The sequence below is a fragment of the Chiloscyllium plagiosum genome, unplaced genomic scaffold (genome assembly GCF_037043375.1).
Source record: "Chiloscyllium plagiosum isolate Xiang-an unplaced genomic scaffold, Cpla_swu_hap1 HiC_scaffold_3, whole genome shotgun sequence".
NCBI classification, from domain to species: domain Eukaryota; kingdom Metazoa; phylum Chordata; class Chondrichthyes; order Orectolobiformes; family Hemiscylliidae; genus Chiloscyllium; species Chiloscyllium plagiosum.
In genome coordinates, this window is record NW_028270141.1 from 11,666,079 (window position 1) to 11,688,417 (window position 22,339).

At 40.3% G+C, this 22,339-nt stretch overlaps 1 protein-coding gene across 1 annotated transcript in view; it reads left to right on the plus strand.

Annotated features, from left to right (window-relative positions):
* The window catches only part of fkbp1b (FKBP prolyl isomerase 1B), a 37,123-nt gene extending 19,425 nt beyond the window's left edge, over nt 1–17,698 (plus strand). Inside the window, exons 3-5 of the mRNA XM_043677049.2 lie at nt 8,332–8,444; nt 9,657–9,815; nt 13,846–17,698. Of these exons, the coding sequence (XP_043532984.1) occupies nt 8,332–8,444; nt 9,657–9,785 (242 nt within the window). The 3' untranslated portion in view covers nt 9,786–9,815; nt 13,846–17,698. The remainder of the gene's footprint in view (nt 1–8,331; nt 8,445–9,656; nt 9,816–13,845) is intronic.
* The last annotated feature ends 4,641 nt before the right edge of the window (nt 17,699–22,339 follow it).

Consider the following 22,339-nt stretch of genomic DNA (forward strand, 5'->3'; position numbering starts at 1 on the left):
ACATGAATGTATGCAGTTTTTGAGCAAAGTGCAATGTAACTCTGCAAGTACAAATTCACCCCACAAAATGTGTGTGTGTGTGTGTTTTTGTCTGCCTGGGGTTGGGGTTTTGTGTGTGTGTGTGTGTGTGTGTGTGTGTGTGTGTGTGTGTGTGTGTGTGTGTGTGTAGTGCAATGGTGATCACCTGTAATGTGACATGAACCCAAGGTCCCGGTTGAGGCCCTCCCTATGGGTACCGAACTTAGCTATCAGCCTCTGCTCGGCCACTTTCCTCTGCTGCCTGTCCCGAAATCCACCTTGGAGGATGGTCACCCGAAGGTCCGAGGCTGAATGTCCTGGACCACTGAAGTGTTCCCCAACTGGGAGGGAACCCTCCTGTCTGTTGATTGTTGTGCGGTGCCCATTCATCCGTTGTCGTAGCCTTTGCTCAGTTTCCCCAATGTACCATGCCTCTGGGCATCCCTGCCTGCAACGTATAAGATAGACAATGTTGGCTGAGTCACATGAGTACCTGCCATATACAAGGTGGGAGGTGTTCCCACACATAATAGTGGTATCTATGTCCACAAACTGACACGTCTTGCAGCGTCCACCGTGACAGGGTTGTATGGAGTTGTCCTGAGAGCCGGGCAGTTTGCTACAAACAGTGATCTGTTTGAGGTTTGGCGGTTGTTTAAAGGCAAATAGTGGAGGTGTGGGAGGTCTTGGTGAGGTGCTCATCCTCATTGATAATGTGTTGCAGGTCACGAAGGACATGAACATGAACAAGAACATGAACCAAAAACTGCATACATTCATGTAGAATTCTGAACTCAAAAACTGCATGAATTTATGTAAAACTCTGTTATCTCACTTTTTAGATTAGAATCAATCTAAACATCAGGTCATAGACAGAGAACACAGGGGGCTAACAATATCTTCAACACATTGTCTAGCTATCACCATTGTTAACAGCTAACCCGAGAATGCAACTTTTAAAAAAAAGGTTTTGTGATTTACACATGAAAGAAGTGAAACTATCACTGTATTCTAACAGATGAAAGGCTTCATAGACAATCAATTTTTCAATGTATAATTTCAGTTACATCACACTGTAAATTTTTGCTGTAAATTCTGTGTTACGATTGAGCCCTCCACTATTGTCTGATGAAGGAGCGTTGCTTCGAAAGCTAGTGTGCTTCCAATTAAACCTGTTGGACTATAACCTGGTGTTGTGTGATTTTTAACTTTGTACACCCCAGTCCAACACAGTCATCTCCAAACCATTCCCAAACTTAGTTCACGGACTCCGAACTACACCTCTTCCCCCAGCCACCATCATCCCCAGTAGTTGCTCATCCAACAGCCCTGTCTCTGTTCCTGCCACTGGGTCTCTCTCCTTCCACCATACCTGAACTCAACTCCCTTCTCCAGGTCTGATCACTCCACCACCAATCCAATTTCTTCCACAATGGAAAAAAGTTCTTTAGGCATGTCCAGGATAACATTTGAAACGATATTTCTTGTGTAAACCCTCCTCTGAGTTCCTATTTGTACTGAATAAGACAAATTTTCAAATGTAAAAGTTGCTCATACGTGGTGAGATGATATGAAAAAATACTATATACCAAAGTATCTCTCTTTATAGGTACCAGGATTGTGACCAGAAATGGCCTTCACCAGGAGAAAAATAGCGTTTTTCTTTTTGCCATGACCGTTTCCAGTATGCTAATGCTGCTGCAATGACAATTAATTCACAAATATTTTACTGAAATTTATTCCATTCAATTTTAGCTTTTGCTTTCTAATGGAAGTATTAAAATGAACAGTTACCCATACAAAACTCATTCGAGGAATGTTTTGGAACAATTAGCCTCAGAGCATTGCTGGTAGAGTCATTGAATGTTTTATAAAGCACAAGTAGGTAGGTTATTCCCCAACAGGGAGTCGAAGCGTTTCAGAGGTGAATCGCAAAGAAGAATTTGAGGCCACTATTAAATTAACCTTGATCTTAAATGGCTGAACAGGCATTGGAATGACTGTTCATTTATATAGCAGTGCACTACTTAATTGCTACCTCACAACTCTTGAATGATCCAATCCAGATACTAATCATTTGCTAGGGCAGAAACACTTTCTCCTCGTGTTACTCTTTGCCAGTGCTGCAAATCTATGCCCTCTGGTTGTCAACTCTTTTATCAAAAGGAATATTTACTCCTTTTTTTAAAATATATACTGTTTCCTACTCCCTCATGATTATGAGCATATCTATCAAATCTTTTTTAATAATGTTTCGCCCAAGATGAATAGTTTCAGCTGCTCCAACCTATTCTCATAAGTGAAGTTTCTCATTCCTGTAATCGTTGATAAATTTTCTTCATCTTTGTTTTCATATCCTTCCTATTTTTATTTGTGGAAACAAATCCACAAAATGACTGACAGATTTGTTCTTTAATGTAGTTTCAAAGTCTAAAGTGACCAGAAATTGCACCATAATTCCTGTTTGTATAAGGTGACGGGTTAATGCTGAGAACTACATTTAGCTCTACCTAATCTGGTGTCAGAAGTACTTGTGTGGAGAAAGGCAGAACACCTCCAGCTCTCCAAGGGGATACACCTGTTCTTGTAGTCTCTTCATTGTCATGGGGATTATCGTGTAAATTGTACCTGAATGTTACCATGCAGTAAACAAACTGTTGTTGAAGATGAGAGTCTCTTCTCGTTAGACTGGTTAGTGGTTATCCCCTTCCACTTCAGAGTAAGGCCCTTTAGGAAAGGAGATGGTAATAGCTGCCCCTGGTGGGTATCATGTGCCCATGCAACAGTACTGCATACAAGGTCTGTGTTGGAAATTCAGACCTCCAGCTTTTGGTGACAACGCCAATTCCCATCGAGGAGTAATGAAAATTTCAACAAATATACTTGCACTTGTGTCTGTCTGGTCAGCAGTGGTGTTCGATATGTTAAAGTGGAATTTGTTTTTTCTAGCTAAAACGTTTTAAGCATACATTTTTACAGGACTTAGAGAGCACTTGGCAAATTGGAGAACTGCTTTATCCAAATCATACTCCTGATTTGACAGTATTTCAGATGAATCTTTAGACACCTATTCCCACTTTCTGGATTTTTGGTGCTGGAAGAGCACAGCAGTTCAGGCAGCATCCAAGGAGCTTCGAAATCGACGTTTCGGGCAAAAGCCCTTCATCAGGAATAAAGGCAGTGAGCCTGAAGCGTGGAGAGATCAGCTGGAGGAGGGTGGGGGTGGGGAGAAAGTAGCATAGAGTACAATAGGTGAGTGGGGGGGGGTGAAGGTGATAGGTCAGGGAGGAGAGGGTGGAGTGGATAGGTGGAAAAGGAGATAGGCAGGTAGGACAAGTCCGGGCAAGTCATGGGGACAGTGCTGAGCTGGAAGTTTGGAACTAGGGTGAGGTGGGGGAAGGGGAAATGAGGAAACTGTTGAAGTCCACATTGATGCCCTGGGGTTGAAGTGTTCCGAGGCGGAAGATGAGGCGTTCTTCCTCCAGGCGTCTAGTGGTGAGGGAGCGGCAGTGAAGGAGGCCCAGGACCTCCCATGTCCTCGGCAGAGTGGGAGGGGGAGTTGAAATGTTGGGCCACGGGGCGGTGTGGTTGATTGGTGCGGGTGTCCCTAAAGCGCTCTGCTAGGAGGCGCCCAGTCTCCCCAATGTAGAGGAGACCGCATTGGGAACAACGGATACAATAAATGATATTAGTGGATGTGCAAGTAAAACTTTGGATGTGGAAGGCTCCTTTAGGGCCTTGGATAGAGGTGAGGGAGGAGGTGTGGGTGCAGGTTTTACAGTTCCTGCGGTGGCAGGGGAAGGTGCCAGGTTGGGAGGGTAGGTTGTAGCGGGGTGTGGACCTGACCAGGTAGTCACGGAGGGAACGGTCTTTGCGGAAGGCGGAAAGGGATGGGGAGGGAAATATATCCCTGATGGTGGGGTCTTTTTGGAGGTGGTGGAAATGTCGGCGGATGATTTGGTTTATGCGAAGGTTGGTAGGGTGGAAGGTGAGCACCAGGGGCGTTCTGTCCTTGTTACAGTTGGAGGAGTGGGGTCTGAGGGTGGAGGTGCGGGATGTGGACGAGATGCGTTGGAGGGCATCTTTAACCATGTGGGAAGGGAAATTGCGGTCTCTAAAGAAGGAGGCCATCTGGTGTGTTCTGTGGTGGAACTGGTCCTCCTGGGAGCAGATCCGGCGGAGGCGGAGGAATTGGGAATACGGGATGGCATTTTTGCAAGAGGTAGGGTGGGAAGAGGTATAATCCAGGTAGCTGTGGGAGTCGGTGGGGTTTGTTAAAAAATGTCAGTGTCAAGTCGGTCGTCACTGATGGAGATGGAGAGGTCCAGGAAGGGGAGGGAGGTGTCAGAGATGGTCCAGGTAAATTTAAGGTCAGGGTGGAATGTGTTGGTGAAGTTGATGAATTGCGCAACCTCCTCGTGGGAGCACGAGGTGGCGCCAATGCAGTCACCAATGTAGTGGAGGAAGAGGTGGGGAGTGGTGCTGGTGTAATTACGGAAGATCAACTGCTCTACGTAGCCTATTCGCACTTTGTCTGTTTTGCATTGGAGACTACACTTGCAACATTCCAATCTGCAACACTGCTGCTTAATGAAGGAGAGAGTGAGAAAACGGAATCGTGGTCTGTCAACCTGACATCTCCTTCTAGAACCTACAACAAATGTTATTGCTGGATATTTAAAACTAATTTTGAATGGCTTGTCGTTGTGAATTTATGAAGCAGGAATAATGTTTGACGAGTCTGAGTTTTTTGAGGATGTTATTAACAGTTTCAATAATGGAATGTGATGTGTTTGGTTTTCTGGAAAGTGTTTGAAACACTTCTACGTGAGGTTAATGAAATTAAAGTGCATTAGTTTGAGGAAATATACTAACGTGAACTAAGAATTGGTTAACAGGCAGAAAGCAAGAGTAGGAATAAATGGGTCATTCTGCAGTTGGTACTGTGTGACCAGTGGGGTACCAGAAGGGTCAGTGCTAGAGTCGCAGCTGTTACAATCTATACCAACGATTTGCATATGGGGTTAATTGTGATAATTCAAAGTTTACAGATAATATGGGTGATGAGGATGTAAAGAAGCTTCAGAGATTGAATGAGTGGGTGCGAACATGGCAAATGGAATATAATTTGGATTAGTGTGAGGCTCAGTCATTGTTAAATTCAGGACAGAGAGTAGACAGCTTCCTCATTACTAATCTGGGGGTAGTGTCTGAATATGATATTGAGAGGGGTGATTGAAAATGGTGGCAGTTGTTTAAAGGGCTGAATGGCCTACTCTTGTTCCTGTGTTGCTAAGATTTATCAGCACATTTATCTAGTGAAGTAGTTTTACAGTGTATTTGCATAGTTAGGAACTAATGCTCCAAATATTTGATTTGCAGATGATATTTTGTCTTTTTGTTACCATCTCTGTGAAATATGTTAAACTAATGAAATTATCAACAGATTAAGTCTATAAAATTAAAAGGCAGTGCTAATAAATTATTCACCAACAAAAATAAATTCGTAATGCTTCTTGGTATGTTTTAATTCTTGATGCAGCCTGTGAAAATGCTTTGGCTGCCTGATCCAAATGATTTGCAACATAAAATGGGTATTAAAAGAATGCCTTTGTACATTTTAGGAACATTACTTTCATAGAGTACGTTCAGTGTTTTTTCTTTCCCAAAAAAAAAACCGGATTCATTGTGGTGTTTATTTTCTCTGAATTTATGGTGCCACTGTATTGCTTTGATTGGCATTCTAAGCACACTATCAAACAACCAAAGGCAAAGCTTTGACCTAGATTTTATAGTGAATTCTGCAGAAATAGATCACATTTAGCAGCTCTTCAGTAATATTTTTGTGCAGTGCCCAACAAATGTGGATATTCATACAAAATGTTTTACTTATCAAATGTTCTTCCTGTAGTTTGAGTTTCAAAGAACTTTCTGGCACACAGTTATGTTAGTTTCAATGATACAAAAACAGGCAGAATGTAATTGCAGTTAAGACTTGTTTGTGAATGTTAATGGTTTTGTTTGGATGAAGTTTGAGTATCCTGTTATTGTATTCTGTTTGTTTAGAACTGATAAAATGTCTTTCTCTATAGGTGGGGGAACAATTCCCATTTTAACGTGCTTTGAAAATATTTGCATCATACGAACATAAATCATTAATTACTGAACTTTTAAAGCATTGAACATTTTGGATACCCTTTTGAGTTTTATTCAGTGGTGCTGGCATTCTAAGTGCACGTCTTATAGGAATGAGTTCCATGCTTATAAAAGCTATTATCAAAATGTAGAAATTTAATATTTTGCCAAAAATGCAAGGAGTCCAAATTAGCATTAGAGCTGGGACTTCATGACCTCTCCATAGTCATGAATCTTTTGTCTGAAACTACCCATTAACCTGCTTAAAATGATTGGGTTGATGTTTTTGATAAAATAGTAGTGGGCTCACAGTCTTTCTTTGACGTAACCACAATGCTTTGTGACCACAACTATTTTATTATTTGGAAAAAAAAGAAGCTGGCAAAGCTTTTTGCCTTGCATTTATCAGGAATGTCACAAGCATACAACCATTGAAAAAGGTACAGTTATTTATTTTGCATGAGAAATGAGGTGCCAACCAGCTCCTGTATAGACTGTGGTCAAGCCGATGCCATGGAAAATGCACCAGAAAACAGTAACCCAGAGCTTTTATTTAATTTTAGACTGACAAAGCAGCTTTGGAAGAAACATGAGACATGATGTGGAAAATGCACTAGAAACCACTCAAATACAACACACACTGCATCTCTATCTGTACTCTCAGACACAGTCTATGGTTATTAGAAAAGGTGCAATGCCTGGATATTCCATTTGTCTGCAGAGGGCATGTTCCTGTATAGGAATATATAGCTTCTGCCAAGTGTAAATAAGCTGTACTGAGAGTCTGACGGATATTTCAAATTGCTTGTCAGTGTAATTCTTGGCGCACTTGGAAATGTTCATTTAGTGCTGCCCAATCGCCCCACCTAATGTTAGACACCTCATTGAGTATTGCAGGCACAGGCTGGCTGAGTATGGTCAATGCTCTGCCTGTTGCAAACAAACAGAGATGTGTTGTTTCTTATGATCCGCCAACCATTGGAACATACAGCCTACATATCTGGCATCACACTGGCACTAAAATTTAGGTACCACATTACCCATTTCTGTAGTAGGTGAGGCATCTTTTTTAGATTACCTACAGTGTGGAAACAGGCCCATCGGCCCAACAAGTCCACACCAACCCTCTGAAGAAAAACCCACCCCACTATATTTACCCCTGACTAATCCACCTAACTCTATAAGCAATTTAGCATGGCCAATTCACCTAACCAGCACATCTTTGGACTGTGGGAGGAAACCCACGCAAACTCCACAGACAGTTGCCCGAGGTGGGAATTGAACCCGGGTCCCTGGCGCTGTGAGGCAGCAGTGTTAACCACTCTGCCACCCCACAGATTGGGCAGATGATAGCATCATGTTAGTGCTAAAAACCACCTTTGTTGCTACTGCACATCACTGTAAACTCTTGTTTTTGCCACCTTTATTCTTCTAGGGTAACAGAGGTATGCATACTCCTCATAACCAAAAGTCACAATGTTGTGCCCTTTCAAGAGTTTGCATGGTATGCTGCCAGCAATGATTGGATTGGGTTAGTCATTGTCAATTCCTAGGTCTCTTTGAATAAAATGAAATGAAAGATTAGGATGTTTTTAACATGTGCTTTGTTATTGTCAAATCAACCAGCATAGCATCTAACTGCTTCAAATCTTATTGGTGTAATTAATACTCTTTGTTCCAAACATTTAGTGCCTTCATTGAGAAAACCTTTTTCTAATTTTTTTTTCTTTTCCAATAAGTGTATGCCATCTTGTTCTAATTGTTTAAAAACAATAGTTTGGCTCCACATAAATTTCATCTCTTAATTCGTGCGTAAATTTAAGGCCATCCTTTGATAGCATATAATCTTGAATTTTTCAGAATCTCAGATACGATGTCCAAATTATCTTTGGGCTGAATGCTTTGAACCAGATGGAAAGGATATAGGTTCTAAGCAATAATCTGGTCCAGGGTTGTAAGGTAATGCATTTATAGGTAATTCTTTTATGCTCCATTCCAATATTTGCTCTATCAATGCCTGTGTAAAGTAAGCTTAGGAGAAAGTATTTCGGCTTCAGCAATTGTACAGCATTCTATAATGCCTCTGGTTGAAAATTGTAGTCACAGAAAATATGTCATGAATTATTTTTGTTTTTCTGTCTTATCATGGCTTCAAAGACAATTTTGTGGTTTTTGCAGGAATGTTGCAGAATGGAAGGAAGTTTGATTCTTCCAGAGACCGAGGCAAGCCTTTCAAGTTCAAGTTTGGCAAACAGGAAGTAATTAAAGGTTGGGAAGAAGGCGTAGCACAGGTATTTATTGTGTGGTTATGTTTTTGTAAAAAATTCACCAAATACATTTTTAAAAAAATACTATGGCGGTTGATAACTTTAATATACCTCTATACAGTATAATAAATTCAATAAAATGAAACTAATGAGGAAAGATCAATTAAGGAGCTTGTTTTATAACTGTCCAAGTTTACAAAGTATCAGTGATGCCAGTATGTTACAAAATAATCTTTAAGTATAGGCATCTAACTTAAAAGAATCATAGAATTACATTACATTGTGACTTTTTGTTATGAGGAGTATGCATACCTCTGTTACCTTAGAAGAATAAAGGTGCAGATAGAGGCCATTCAGCCGATCGAGTCTGCACCAACTCTCCAAAGCGCATCCTATCCAGATCCACCATTCCCTGTAACCGTGCATTTCCCATTGCTAACTCATCTAGCTTGCACGTTCCTGAATGCGATGGGTAATTTAGCACTGCCAATCCACCTACGTATCTTTGGACTGGGGGAGGAAACCGGAGCACCCAGGGGAAACCCACGCTCACACAGGGAGAATGTGCAAAGAAGAATGGGAACAAGTTATCTTTGGAAAATAAAGATAAATGTGTTGGTTGGTTACAATTGTGTAAGCAGGTGATTTACTCATAAAAGGTATTTATGTATGTGGGGAAGTAGAGGTCAACAGAGTTAACAGTCAATCTAATTGAATATTTTAAAGAAACATTTTGCAGTGGGCAATATAGTGTTGATAAGACAGAATAATGAACAGTCCAAAGACATGCAGGTTAGATGGATTGGCCAAGCTAAATTGACCTATATTGTAACAGGGATGTGCAGACTGGGTGGGATGCTTTTTGGAGGGTCTGTGTGTACCCAATGGGCTGTACTCTAAGAGTTCTATGAACTGAACAATTAAATGTCAATGGTACATATTCCTTGGTTAAAGTTTGCGATGAAATCAATTTTTACTTTTTAAGACTTTTTTTTATTAACATCTAAACAAATAGAACATAGAAAAATACAGCGCAGTACAGGCCCTTTGGCCCTCCATGTTGCACCGATCCAAGCCCACCTAACCTACACTAGCCCACGATCCTCCATATGCCTATCCAATGCCCGTTTAAATGCCCATAAAGAGGGAGAGTCCACCACTGCTACTGGCAGTAGAAGGAATTTTTTTATTGAATAGGATTTATAACCAAATAAGATCTTTTTATTAAAATTACAGATGAGCTTGGGGCAAAGGGCAAAACTGACCTGTACTCCCGATGTGGCATATGGTGTAACAGGTCACCCCGGAGTCATCCCAGCCAATGCCACTCTTATCTTTGACGTCGAACTGCTGAAGTTGGAGTGAAGAATTCCTTTGTTGATATTTGGTTTCAAGGTATGTAAGTTGTTTGAGGTTACTGAATTTTTATTTAATGTTGAACAATTTTGTCTCAGCAAGATTTCGTCTGAAACATTTTATTAAGTTGTAACCTCAAACCATGCGCTCACTTAAATATTTTAAATATACCAAGACAAGAGCCTTATGTCGGATAGAATTGCTTACATGTCCACACGAAGGATGAGTGCTAGAAGCATTCAAACAGAGACTGATCGATGATTTAGAGTCATAGAGATGTACAGCATGGAAACAGACCTTTCAGTCCAACTCGGCCATGCTGACCAGATATCCCAACCTAATCTAGTCCCATTTGCCAGCACTTGGTCCATATCCCTCTAAACCTTTCCTATTCATATACCCGTCCAGATACCTTTTAAATGCTACAATTGTACCAGCCTCCACCACTTGCTCTGGCAGCTCATTCCATACACATAACACCCTCTGTGTGAAAACGTTGCCCCTTAGGTCTCTTTTATGTCTTTCCCCCCTCACCCTAAACCTATGCCCTCTAGTTCTGGACTCCCCTACCCCAGGGAAAAGACCTTGTCTATTTAAGCTATCCATGCCCCTCATGATTTTAAAAACCTCTATAAGGTCACCCCTCAGTCTCTGACGCTCCAGGGAAAACAGCCCCAGCCTGTTCACTCTCTCTCTATAACTCAAATCCTCTAACCCTGGCAACATCCTTGTAAATCTTTTCTGAACCCTTTCAAGTTTCCCAACATCTTTCCGATACGAAGGAGACCAGAATTGCATGCAATATTCCAACAGTGGCCTAACCAATGTCCTGTACAGCTGCAACATGACCTCCCAACTCCTGTACTCAATACTCTGACCAATAAAGGAAAGCATACCAAATGCCACCTTCACTATCCTATCTGCCTGTGACTCCACTTTCAAGGAGCTATGAACCTGCACACCAAGGTCTCTTTGTTCAGCAATACTCCCTAGGACCTTACCATTAAATGTATAAGTCCTGCTAAGGTTTGCTTTCCCAAAATGCAGCGCCTCACATTTATCTGAATTAAACTCCATCTGCCACTTCTCAGCCCATTGGCCCATCCGGTCAAGATCCTGTTATAATCTGAGGTAGCCCTCTTCGCTGTCCACTAAACCTCCAATTTTGGTGTCATGTGCAAATTGTACCTCTTATGCTCGCATCCAAATCAATGTAAATGACAAAAAGTAGAGGACCCCAGCACCGATCCTTGTGGCACTCCACTGGTCACAGGCCTCCAGTCTGAAAAACAACCCTCCACCACCACCCTCTGTCATCTACCTTTGAGCCAGTTCTGTATCCAAATGGCTAGTTCTCCCTGTATTCCATGAGATCTATGAGGAGAAAGTGAGGTCTGCAGTTGCTGGAGATCAGAGCTAAAAATGTGTTGCTGGAAAAGCGCAGCAGGTCAGGCAGCATCCAGGGAACAGGAGAATCGACGTTTCGGGCATAAGATTCCTGAAGAAGGGCTTATGCCCGAAACGTCGATTCTCCTGTTCCCTGGATGCTGCCTGACCTGCTGCGCTTTTCCAGCAACACATTTTCAGCTTCCATGAGATCTAACCTTGCTAATGAGTCTCCCATGGGGAGCCTTGCAAAACACCTTACTGAAGTCCATATTGATCACATCTACTGCTCTGCCCTCATCAACCCTCTTTGTTACTTCCTCAAAAAACTCAACCAAGTTTGTGAGACATGATTTCCCATGCGCAAAGCCATGTTGACTATCCCGAATCAGTCCTTGCCTTTCCAAATACATGTGCATACTGTCCCTCAGGATTCCCTCCAACAACTTGCCCACCATCGACGTCAGGCTCACTGGTCTATAGTTCCCTGGCTTGTCCTTACCGCCCTTCTTAAACAGTGGCACCACGTTAGCCAACCTCCAGTCTTCCGACACCTCACCTGTGACTATCGATGATACAACTATCTCGGCAAGAGGCTCAGCAATCACTTCTCTAGCTTCCCACAGAGTTCTCGGGTACACCTGATCAGGTCCTGGGGATTTATCCACCTTTGTTTCAAGACATCCAGCACTTCCTCCTTCTCTAATATGGACGTTTTGCAAGATGTCACCATCTATTTCCCTACAGTCTATATCTTCCATATCCTTTCCACAGTAAATGCTGATGCAAAATACTCAAAAGCAATGATAACATGAGAAAACATTTTTAAAATGCAGCAGTAGTTAGCATTTGGCAAGGAGTGGTGAAGACAGCATTAAACAAAGTCCCAAACAACTTCTACGATTGCAAGAACATTTGTCAGTTTCTAGGAACTCAGTCTCTCAACACCAAAGACAGAAGCACTGCCTCGCGCATGCGTCTACGTTCTTGGCCATATTCTTTTCATAAATCGCCCAGTAAAGTGCTGGGAATACTGTAAAATGCTTACTTTTGCAAAGGGCTGTGTAACTAACCATTACCTTAAAAAAAATCCAGTTGCTGATGTTTGAGGTGCTTGTATTTCTTTCTTTCTTTGCCAGTATTTTCACATGTCCTTCAGTCCAGGTAAATCAAATACACTTATCTCTTTGATGTAACGTTTTTGCGAGGCCTTGAAATCATCTTCAAGTAATCTGAAATTTGGATAATCGATATTCAGATAATTGGTATTCCTCTCTAAATTTTTTCTGGACCCTTTGAAGTTTCACAACATGCTTCTGATAGGAAAGAGATGGGAATTACACACAATATTCCAAATGTCCTGTACAGCCGCAGTATGACCTTCCAAGTCCTATACTCGATGGTCTGACCAATAAAAGAAAGCATACGAAACGCCGCCTTCACTTTCCTATCTATCTGCAACTCTGCTTTGAAGGAGCTATGAACCTGCATTCCAAGGGATCTTTGTTCAGCAATAACCCCCAGGACCTTACCATTAAGTGTATAAGTCCTGCTCTGTTTTGCTTTTCCAAAATCCAGCACCTCGCATTTATCTAAATTAAACTCCATCTCTCACCCCTCAGCCCACTGGCCAATTTGATCAAGATCCCGTTGTACTCTTGAGGTAACCTTCTTGTTAGAAAGAGTTCTAGAAGTCAGGATATTGGATTAATTTAAACAATGGTTATACCCTCTAAGGGGAAGACAATAGGATTAGTACTTTGGAAGGATGAGATCAGTTGGCAGAACAGTTGCCTTCATCTGAAGCTCATCTACGAAATAAGGTGCTGAAATTCATGTCTTGCTCCTCGGCACTAATCCACTAACGGTGCTAATGGAAGTGAGGGAAAGGTTTCAGATTTTCTTCTGTTCCCCAACTTGAATAACAGCTACGAGATCTAACATCTTAACAACTATGCAATTATGATGTTATTTCTGTGCTAAATAAATGCACTATCACACTGTTGAATTGCTAGGGGAAAAGAGTGTATGTGTCGGACATTTGTGAGAGGACTTTTATTTATGAACAAACTTCACTTGTAGCAATACAGAACCAGTAACAGGCAAGTTCTGCACAATGACTATTGTTTTGGTTGAAATGTTGGTGCACATTTATTCTTGGTTTTTAGGCAAGCAATATTCCAAATTACTAATATCAATAAATATTGATGAATTAATATTTTGCACTACTTATTTTCCCAAACAACACCATCCGTGTTTGCTGCAGACATTTTGAGAGCTTTTCACTGAGGCTATGAATACACTGCAAACCTCATACTAATGAGGAAGTTAATACTAGAATGTAGTTCATCTCATTAATCTGTTTCCTTGATTAATAGGTACATCATTTTCCCCTGTCCACTTAAATTGTCCATCATGCGTATTTATCTTCATTACCAAAGAACAACATTTGGCATGAGTTTACAGGCAAGTCTTTTAAAAATGACAATTTTTAACTGTTATGGGAGTAGTTAGATTCCTCTTTTTATTTTAAGCTGCAAGTGCCTAGATAGAAACATGCTCATTTACAACTAAAATTAGATATTATTCCTTGAATAAAACTTTGGTATGCTGATGCTACAGGCATGAAAGTGATATTCACCGGTTATTAAATAATAATTTTATTTCTTTTTTTTTAAAAAAGGGATGCCATAGGGAGTCCTGGGTATCAATACAGTGGAATCGATCTTCAAACTGACTTCTGTGAGCCACTGAAGACCTTTTTATGATATTGATTTTAAACAAAAAAAAATCCTGCCTAGCTACCTGCATCCTGTTTATTTTGCTCTTGCTACTTGGAATTGTTAGTTTTGACGACCAGTGTTGTTAATTTGTAGATCCTTTGCTTATGGGATTGATACCTTGTTCTTTTTTAGTTTTTGGTCTATTTTGATTGCATGCAATATTTAATGAATTTAAGTAATTTCTAAAATATTTGATGAAGTTGACCTAACCAGGGTCTAACCTAATTTTTGAATAGCAAATACCTAAAAGGCATACAAAGGTTTTATAAAATTAAAATAAATGGGCATTCATAAGAAACTGCAGGACCTGTATTTGCCAGTCTTGCACTGAAGCAAGAACTGATGTAAAACTTAATTGGTTGTTGAAATAAAAAACAATTTAAAAGAAAATACATTTATATCGTCCCAGCTAAGTGTATGGTTCCTTTTTTTAATCTATTGGGATAATTATTGTGATTATTGATTTAATCTTGAATTCTAGCTAAACTCCAGAAGCCATTAGTTTTGTAATGTATGCACACTTCAGAAAAGGAACAGGAAAATCGAGCATTCCAAATTGGCTTTACAAACAATTCGATACCCCCCAGTAATTAAATACACAACTATGATTTATTTACATGTGAGAGAAGTATGCGACACAGAATGTTGTGCTGTGTTCAAAATTAGGTTGTTGGCTCGAATGCCATGAGATAGTGATGTATCAGACAAAGTCTGAAATGCAGATAAATGATTTGCTCTACTTCATACTGGCAAATTTTATAATATGACCTGCTCTCTTTGCACCTCACCTCAGGAAATCAGGAATTGGTAGCCTCAACCATTTCCTTTTTCTGGCTCGAGAATTGCACGGAAGCAAGTAACACGTCGAAAGGAGGAGAGGGATACAAGAAATTTAGGAACAAATATACATATATTTTCTCACTTGCAATTTTTTTTTCATTATATCACATGCTAATACAGATGAGCAATGCCTGGATTATAGACAATAGGTGCAGGAGTAGGCCATTCTGCCCTTCGAGCCTGCACCACCATTCAATATGATCATGGCTGATCATCCTTAATCAGTATCCTGTTCCTGCCTTATCTCCATAACCCTTGATTCCACTATCCTTGAGAGCTCTATCCAACTCTTTCTTAAATGAATCCAGAGACTGGGCCTCCACTGCCCTCTGGGGAAGAGTATTCCACACAGCCACCACTCTCTTGGTGAAGAAGTTTCTCCTCATCTCTGTCCTAAATGGTCTACCCCATATTTTTAAGCTGTGTCCTCTGGTTCGGCACTCACCCATCAGCAGAAACATGTTTTTTGTCGTCAGAGTGTCCAAACCTTTAATAATCTTATGTCTCAATCAGATCCCCTCTCAGTCTTCTAAACTCAAGGGTATATAAGACCAGTCGCTCCAGTCTTTCAGTGTAAGGTAATCCCACCATTCCAGGAATTGACCTCGTGAACCTACACTGCACTCCCTCCATATCCAGAATGTCATTCCTCAAATTTGGAGACCAGAACTGCACACAGTACTCCAGGTGTGGTCTCACCAGGACCCTGTACAGCTGCAGAAGAACCTCTTTGCTTCTATACTCAATCCCTCTTGTTATGAAGGCCAGCATGCTATTAGCCTTCTTCACTACCTGCTGTACCTGCATGCTTACCTTCATTGACTGGTGTACAAGAACACCTCTCAGTACTGCCCCTTTACCTAAATTGATTCCATTTAGGTAGTAACCTGCCTTCCTGTTCTTGCCACCAAAGTGAATAACCATACATTTATCCACATTAAACTGCATCTGCCATGCATCTGACCACTCGCCTAACTTGTCCAGGTCACCCTGTAATCTCCTAACATCCTCATCACATTTCACCCTGCCACCCAGCTTAGTATCATCAGCAAATTTGCTAATGTTACTGCTAATACCATCTTCTGTATCATTAATATAATAAAAAGCTGCGGTCCCAGTACTGATCCCTGCAGTACCCCACTGGTCACTGCCTGCCATTCCGAAATGGAGCCGTTTGGCACTACTCTTTGTTTCCTATCAGCCAAGCAACTTTCAATCCAAGTTAGTACTTTGCCCCCAATACCATGATCCCCAAGTTTGCTCACTAACCTCCTATGTGGGACTTTTATGTGGCTTTCTGAAAGTCCAGGTACACCATATCTACTGGATCTCCCTCGTTCATCTTCAGAGTTACATCCTCAAAAAAAATCCAGAAGATTAGTCAAGCATAATTTCCCCTTCATAAATCCATGCTGACTCTGGCCTATCCTGTTACTAGTAAAGGATGTGTCGTAATTTCATCTTTTATAATAGACTCCAGCATCTTTCCCACCACTGAGGTCAGACTAACTGGTCTATAATTTCCTGCTTTCTCTCTCCCACCTTTCTTAAAAAGTGGTATAATATTAGCCACCCTCCAATCCTCAGGAACTGATCCCAAATCTATCGAACTCTGGAAAATAATCACCAATGCATCTACAATTTCCCGAGCCATCTCCTTCAGTACCCTGGGATGTAGACCATCAGGCCCCAGGGACTTAACCTCCAGACCTAACAGTCTCTCCAACACCAATTCCTGGCAAATATAAATTCCCTTAAGTTCAGGTCCTTCAGCCATTGTTACCTCAAGGAGATTGCTTGTGTCTTTCCCAGTGAACACAGATCTGAAGCACCAATTCAATTCTTCTGCTATTTCTTTGTTCCCCGTAATATCTTACCCTGTTTCTGTCTTCAAGGGCCCAATTTTAGTCTTCACCATTTTTTTGCTTTTCACATACCTAAAAAAGCTTTTACTATCCTCCTTTATATCATTGGCCAGTTTACCTTCATACCTCATTTTTTCTCTGCGTATTTCCTTCGTAGTAATCCTCTGTTCTTTAAAAGCTTCCCAGTCCTCCGTTTTCCCACTTATCTTTGCTATGTTATACTTTTTTTAACTTTATATGTTTCTTAACTTCCCTCATCAGCCACAGCCACCCATGCCTCCTCCTAGAATCTTTCTTCCTTTTTGGAATGAACTGATCCTGCAACTTCTGCATTATACACAGAAATATCCGCCATTGTTCCTCCACTGTCATCCCTGCTGAGGTATTGCACCATTGAACTTTGGCCAACTCCTCCCTCATAGCTCCATAGTTCCCTTTACTCAACAGAAATATTGTCACTTCCAATTGTACCCTCTCCCTCTCAAATTGCAGATTGAAGCTTATTGTATTATGGTCACTACTTCCCAATGGCTCCTTCACTTCAAGGTCCCTGATCAATTCTGGTTCGTTGCACAATACCAGATCCAGAATTGCCTTCTCCCTGGTCGGCTCCAGCACCAGCTGTTCTAAGACTCCATCTCTGAGGCACTCCACAAAGTCTCTCTCTTAAGGTCCAATACCATCCTGATTCTCCCAGTCTACCTGCATGTTGAAATGCATGTAGTAACATCTTTGCGACAGGCCAATTTCAGCTCCTGATTCATCTTACATCCGCGTCCAGACTATTGTTTGGGGGCCTGTAGATGACTCCCAAGAAGGTCTTTTTACCCTTAGTATTTCTCAGCTCTATCCTCTCAATATTTCAAAATGTCGAAACTATGAAAACATTTAGCAAGTTCAGTTCGTTTGCAAAAAAATGTTTAAAGGTGGTGATAAACCAATTCTTTAATATAAATTAATGCAAATGCATCAAATGACATTCAACAAAACATTTAAAGGGCACAGTCAAAGTATTTGATGACGAAGCGCAATGTAATCAAGTATTTCTTTCTAAAATAAACTGTTTCTAAACTTCTGACTAATGGCATTGAATGTCAATATGTAGGCTAATAAAACTTATGGAAATTTCTCATTTTGATGTAAGTAAGCTTTGGTTTTGTCAAATAAGAAAGAGCCTGCATTGAATTAACAGTCACTATTACAGTGAAAGCAAATGCAGCAGCGAAGTTGCATGTAGCAACCATTTTTTAAAAAAAACTGAATTTAATTGATCCATTTCTTGGTAATGTTGCTCAGGAAAAAAAGTATTCTTTGCTTTGGGATTTGTTTTAAACTTGTATTAAAACACAGAATAGCTTAACGTTGCATTCAAAATACAGCACTAACAGTGGCTTCCTGACTTAATACTGCACTGGAATGTCAGCTTCAATTATATGTCCAACAATTGGAGTTTGGGCTGAGCCTACAGCATTCTAACTTTGAGAGAGACTCCAATCATCTGAGTCAAACAGACATGTTGATCAATTGGTAACACTTGTCTTGACACTTATGCATTCTTTTTGATTCTAATGGCTTTTATTAACTAGATAATTGATTCAACCCAGAACCCAAATCCCACTTTCTCTGCCAGGGCAATAGAAATTGCAGAAAACTGAACTGACATTCCAGTCTGAACGTCAAGAAAGAATCAATTTTGCTATGGTTTTAACAAGCTTATGATTGCCTTCTGGCTATATGACCTCAGAAACTTGACCCTCTATGTTAATCAAATTAAACACTGCGTAAACATTACACACAAACTTAAGAATTAGAAGCCCCTTTTGAGCTTTCTCCATATTCAATAAGCAAAAAGCTGATTGACTGACTTCACCCTGCTGCACTATCTATATATCCTCTAATTTCCTTAGTACTCTCAAATCTATTGACCACTGTCTTGAATATATGCAACTGAGTATCCACAATTCTATGAAATACTTGGCCTTCATATATTTATTAATGGGAGTATTTTCAAGGTTTGACTAAATGTCTGTTGATGATAATATGTATTAATCTAATTGATTGGAAATCCTTTATTCTGAAGCCCTGGACTGAAAAATATTGCTGGCAATTTGTCTTGTTTCTAGTGTTAATTTGATCAAATGAACTGCTGGGCCCTTGTTGACAAGAGATTTTGTAATAATCATGTAATAAAGGTCTTTCTGTTTCACCCACAATTGTTTAAAAAAAATTCCAGTAAAGGAATAGTGCTCCTGTAAGGATTGGTTTTCTGTTTATTAAATATTTGTGCCGTCAATAGTTTGTGTAACTTGTGTATCATAATAAAAAAGACTGAATGTTAGTTCTCACCTGAAAGTACAAAAGTGTGATATGCCACTTTTCAGAGAATGTATAGAGCATTCTTTGTAGTTTCTTGTACAAATTCATTAATTTAAATGATAGGTAAGTTCTGGGGTTTGATATCTCACTCCTGGCACCGAGTGGTGCATGTTTGATTTCATTGAACAATTTGACTCCAGTCCTTTCTCAATGTATCCATTAAGATTCTATCCAGCAACCAAATTTGCTAATATTTAAACTTTGCTGTAACATTTAATATCTTAGTTTTAGAATAAGAATGGATATTAATGACCTTTGCCTGTTTATTAATATCAGTTCCTAAATTAATACTTGTCTATAGCACTGCCAAGTAAAAGTACATCCAGGTTGCCTTAAATGTGCATGTCCATCCGGAAGTGAATTAGTCATGGTTTGGGAAGGGAACAGGCCAGGAAACCAGAAGAAATTAGGCGAAAACCTATTTGGTGCTGCAAGACAGGACAGATGTTCCTATTTCAATATCTTCATATATAGTAATTTGCACTAATGCAGAGCACAGCAGAAAATCTGGCAAAGTGGATCTCCGAATAGAATGGAATAAATGGTTTACTGTTCTTTTTTGATTTGGATATTTTTGTTACAGGAGTGCATTTCTTCCCTCCTATTCTCCTAACACCCCCAACCCCATCCTCCACTCCACCCAATCAATTAACCTAAATTTTGCAACAGGCAAATCAAGGTATAAAGTATTCAATCCAATTTGTGGAATTACTAAAATAATATTCTGATAAGGCTGAAAATCATTTTCCATCCAGTGGTAACATTCAGCAGTGATGACCAGCCCAGGCATTAGGCTATGTTTGAGGAGTATTTGCAGCTGTTCCCAAAGACTTGATTTTACTGGTGATATTAAAGCAGTAGTTGTGATTATTTTTGTTGGAATAGGGAAAGAAGAATTTTATTTTTGCTTCCTAAAATTTTATTAGAGATAAAAAACACTGCAGACACTGGGATCCAAAGTAGATAGGCGGGAAGCTGGAGGTGGAGAAGTCAGCATTTCAAGTCTAACCCTTCTTCACGAAAGGGTTATACCCAAAACATTGACTTCTCCACCTCATAATGCTGCCAGGCTTGCTGTGCTCTTCTGGCCTCCTCTTGTCTGCTATAAACTTTTACAGCATGCTTGAGTTGTGATTCGTCTTGCGTAGGTTTTAATCAGCAGTAGTGAAGTCAGTATAATGGAAGTGAATCTGTTATATTTCCTACAAAAATAGAAATTGCTGGGGAAAAAATCTCAGCAGATCTGGCATCAGTGGGGAGAAATCAGTTAATGCTTTGGATTCAGTGATTCGTCAAAGGACTTGAAGCATCATTGGACCTGAAATATTAATGCAGTATCTACCGTTCTTTTGTTTAGTTTTTCTATTACATTTATTAACTGCTGACATTTTCAGCAACACTGGTCGGTTTAAGCGTAGCTTATTTAACCGGTCTTATTTAAGATTCGGAGATGCCGGTGTTGGACTGGGGTGTACAAAGTTAAAAATCACACAACACCAGGTTATAGTCCAACAGGTTTAATTGGAAGCACACTAGCTTTCGGAGCAACAATCACCTGATGGAGTGTCGCTCCGAAAGCTAGTGTGCTTCCAATTAAACCTGTTGGACTATAACCTGGTGTTGTGATTTTTAACTTTGTCTTATTGAAGACAGCTATTTAAGACATACTGTTGGAAAACTTTCTGAATTAATTGTAAAATCTGTTGGAGACCAATTATTGTTGAATGTATCTCAGAGGCATTGTTGTACTGCATGGAAATGGACCCTTTGGTCCAACTGGTCCACACTGACAATGTTCCCAGACTAAACTAGTCCCACTTGACTGCACTCGGTCCATCTCTCTTCAAACCTTCCCTATTCTTGAATATATCCAAATGTCTTTTAAACACTGTAACTGTACCCAATTCTACCACTTCCTCTGCCAGTTCATTTCACACACACCGTGTTTTTAAAAAAAAAGTTAGCTCTCAAATCTTTCTCTCACCTTTTAAAAAATATGGCCCTGGTTTTGGACTCCCACTTCTTTTTTCCCTTGCTATTCACCTTATCGACATCCCTCATAACCTTATAAACCTCAGTAAGGTCAACCTTCAACATACTACGCTCCAATGAAAAACCTCCCAGCCTTTCCAGTCTATTTTTATATCTCAATCCCTCCAATCCCAGCAACATCTTAGCAAGTCTTTTCTGAACCCTCCCCAGTTTAATAATGTCTTTCCTATAACAGGGTGACGAGAACTGCACACAGCACTCTAGAAGAGGTCTTGCTAACATCCTACAGCCTCCAACAGGGCGTCCCAGCTCCTGTACTCAATGGTCTGAGCAAAGAAGGCACGTGTGCTTAATGACACCTTAACCACCTGTCTACCTGTGATGCAAATTCCAAAGAATCACTTATTCAAATACCTTGGGCCACAACATGACCCAAGGCCTTATCATTAATTGTATAAGTTCTGACCTTGCTTGTTTTACGAAAATGCAATACCTCACATTTATCCAAATTAAACTCCATTTGCCACTCCTCGACCCATTGAGCCAATTGATTGAGATCTCTTTGTAATCTTAGATAACCTCCTTCACTGTCCACTATACCACCATTTTTGGTGTCATCTGCAAACTTACTAACCGTGCCTCCTATATTCTCATCTGAATTACTTAAATAAATGACAAACAATAGTGGACCCAGTACTGATCCCTGTGCAACACTGCTTGTTATGCATGGGCTTCCAGTCTGAGAAACAATCCTCCATCACCACACTCCTACCTTACAGCTACTTAATTTCTTTAGTTATTCAAAGTCACAACCACAACAGGAAATATTTCCTTGTAATTTTTGTAAAAGATTATTCATTCGGTTCTAATGTTTTTTTGTTGATATTTTACACACATGCTGTCTCACTGTTGTAAATAGTGCCTACTTTTGTGGGGTTTTTTTTGTATTTTTATTTCTACCACGAGTACATAATCTGCCCTTCTCATACAGGGATACTGTCCCTGTCTACATCAGTGATGTTGACCTGCTGCAGACTCCTCCAAGTCCCATTCCCTTCAATGAATATTCAATGGTTAAAAAGTTTCAAATCTATAATCAAATGAAAATCAAAAGAAATGTAAAGATGCTGTAAATCAGAAACAAAAACCGTAATTGCTGGAAAAGCTCAGGTCAGGCAGCATCTGTGGAGAGAAATCAGAGTTAACATTTCACGTCCACTGACCCTTCCTCAGAACTGGTTGATGGTAGCTAGGAAATATCGGTTTATATGCAGAATAGGGTGGGAGTAAGGAATAAATGATGCGTGGGGATAGAGCCCAA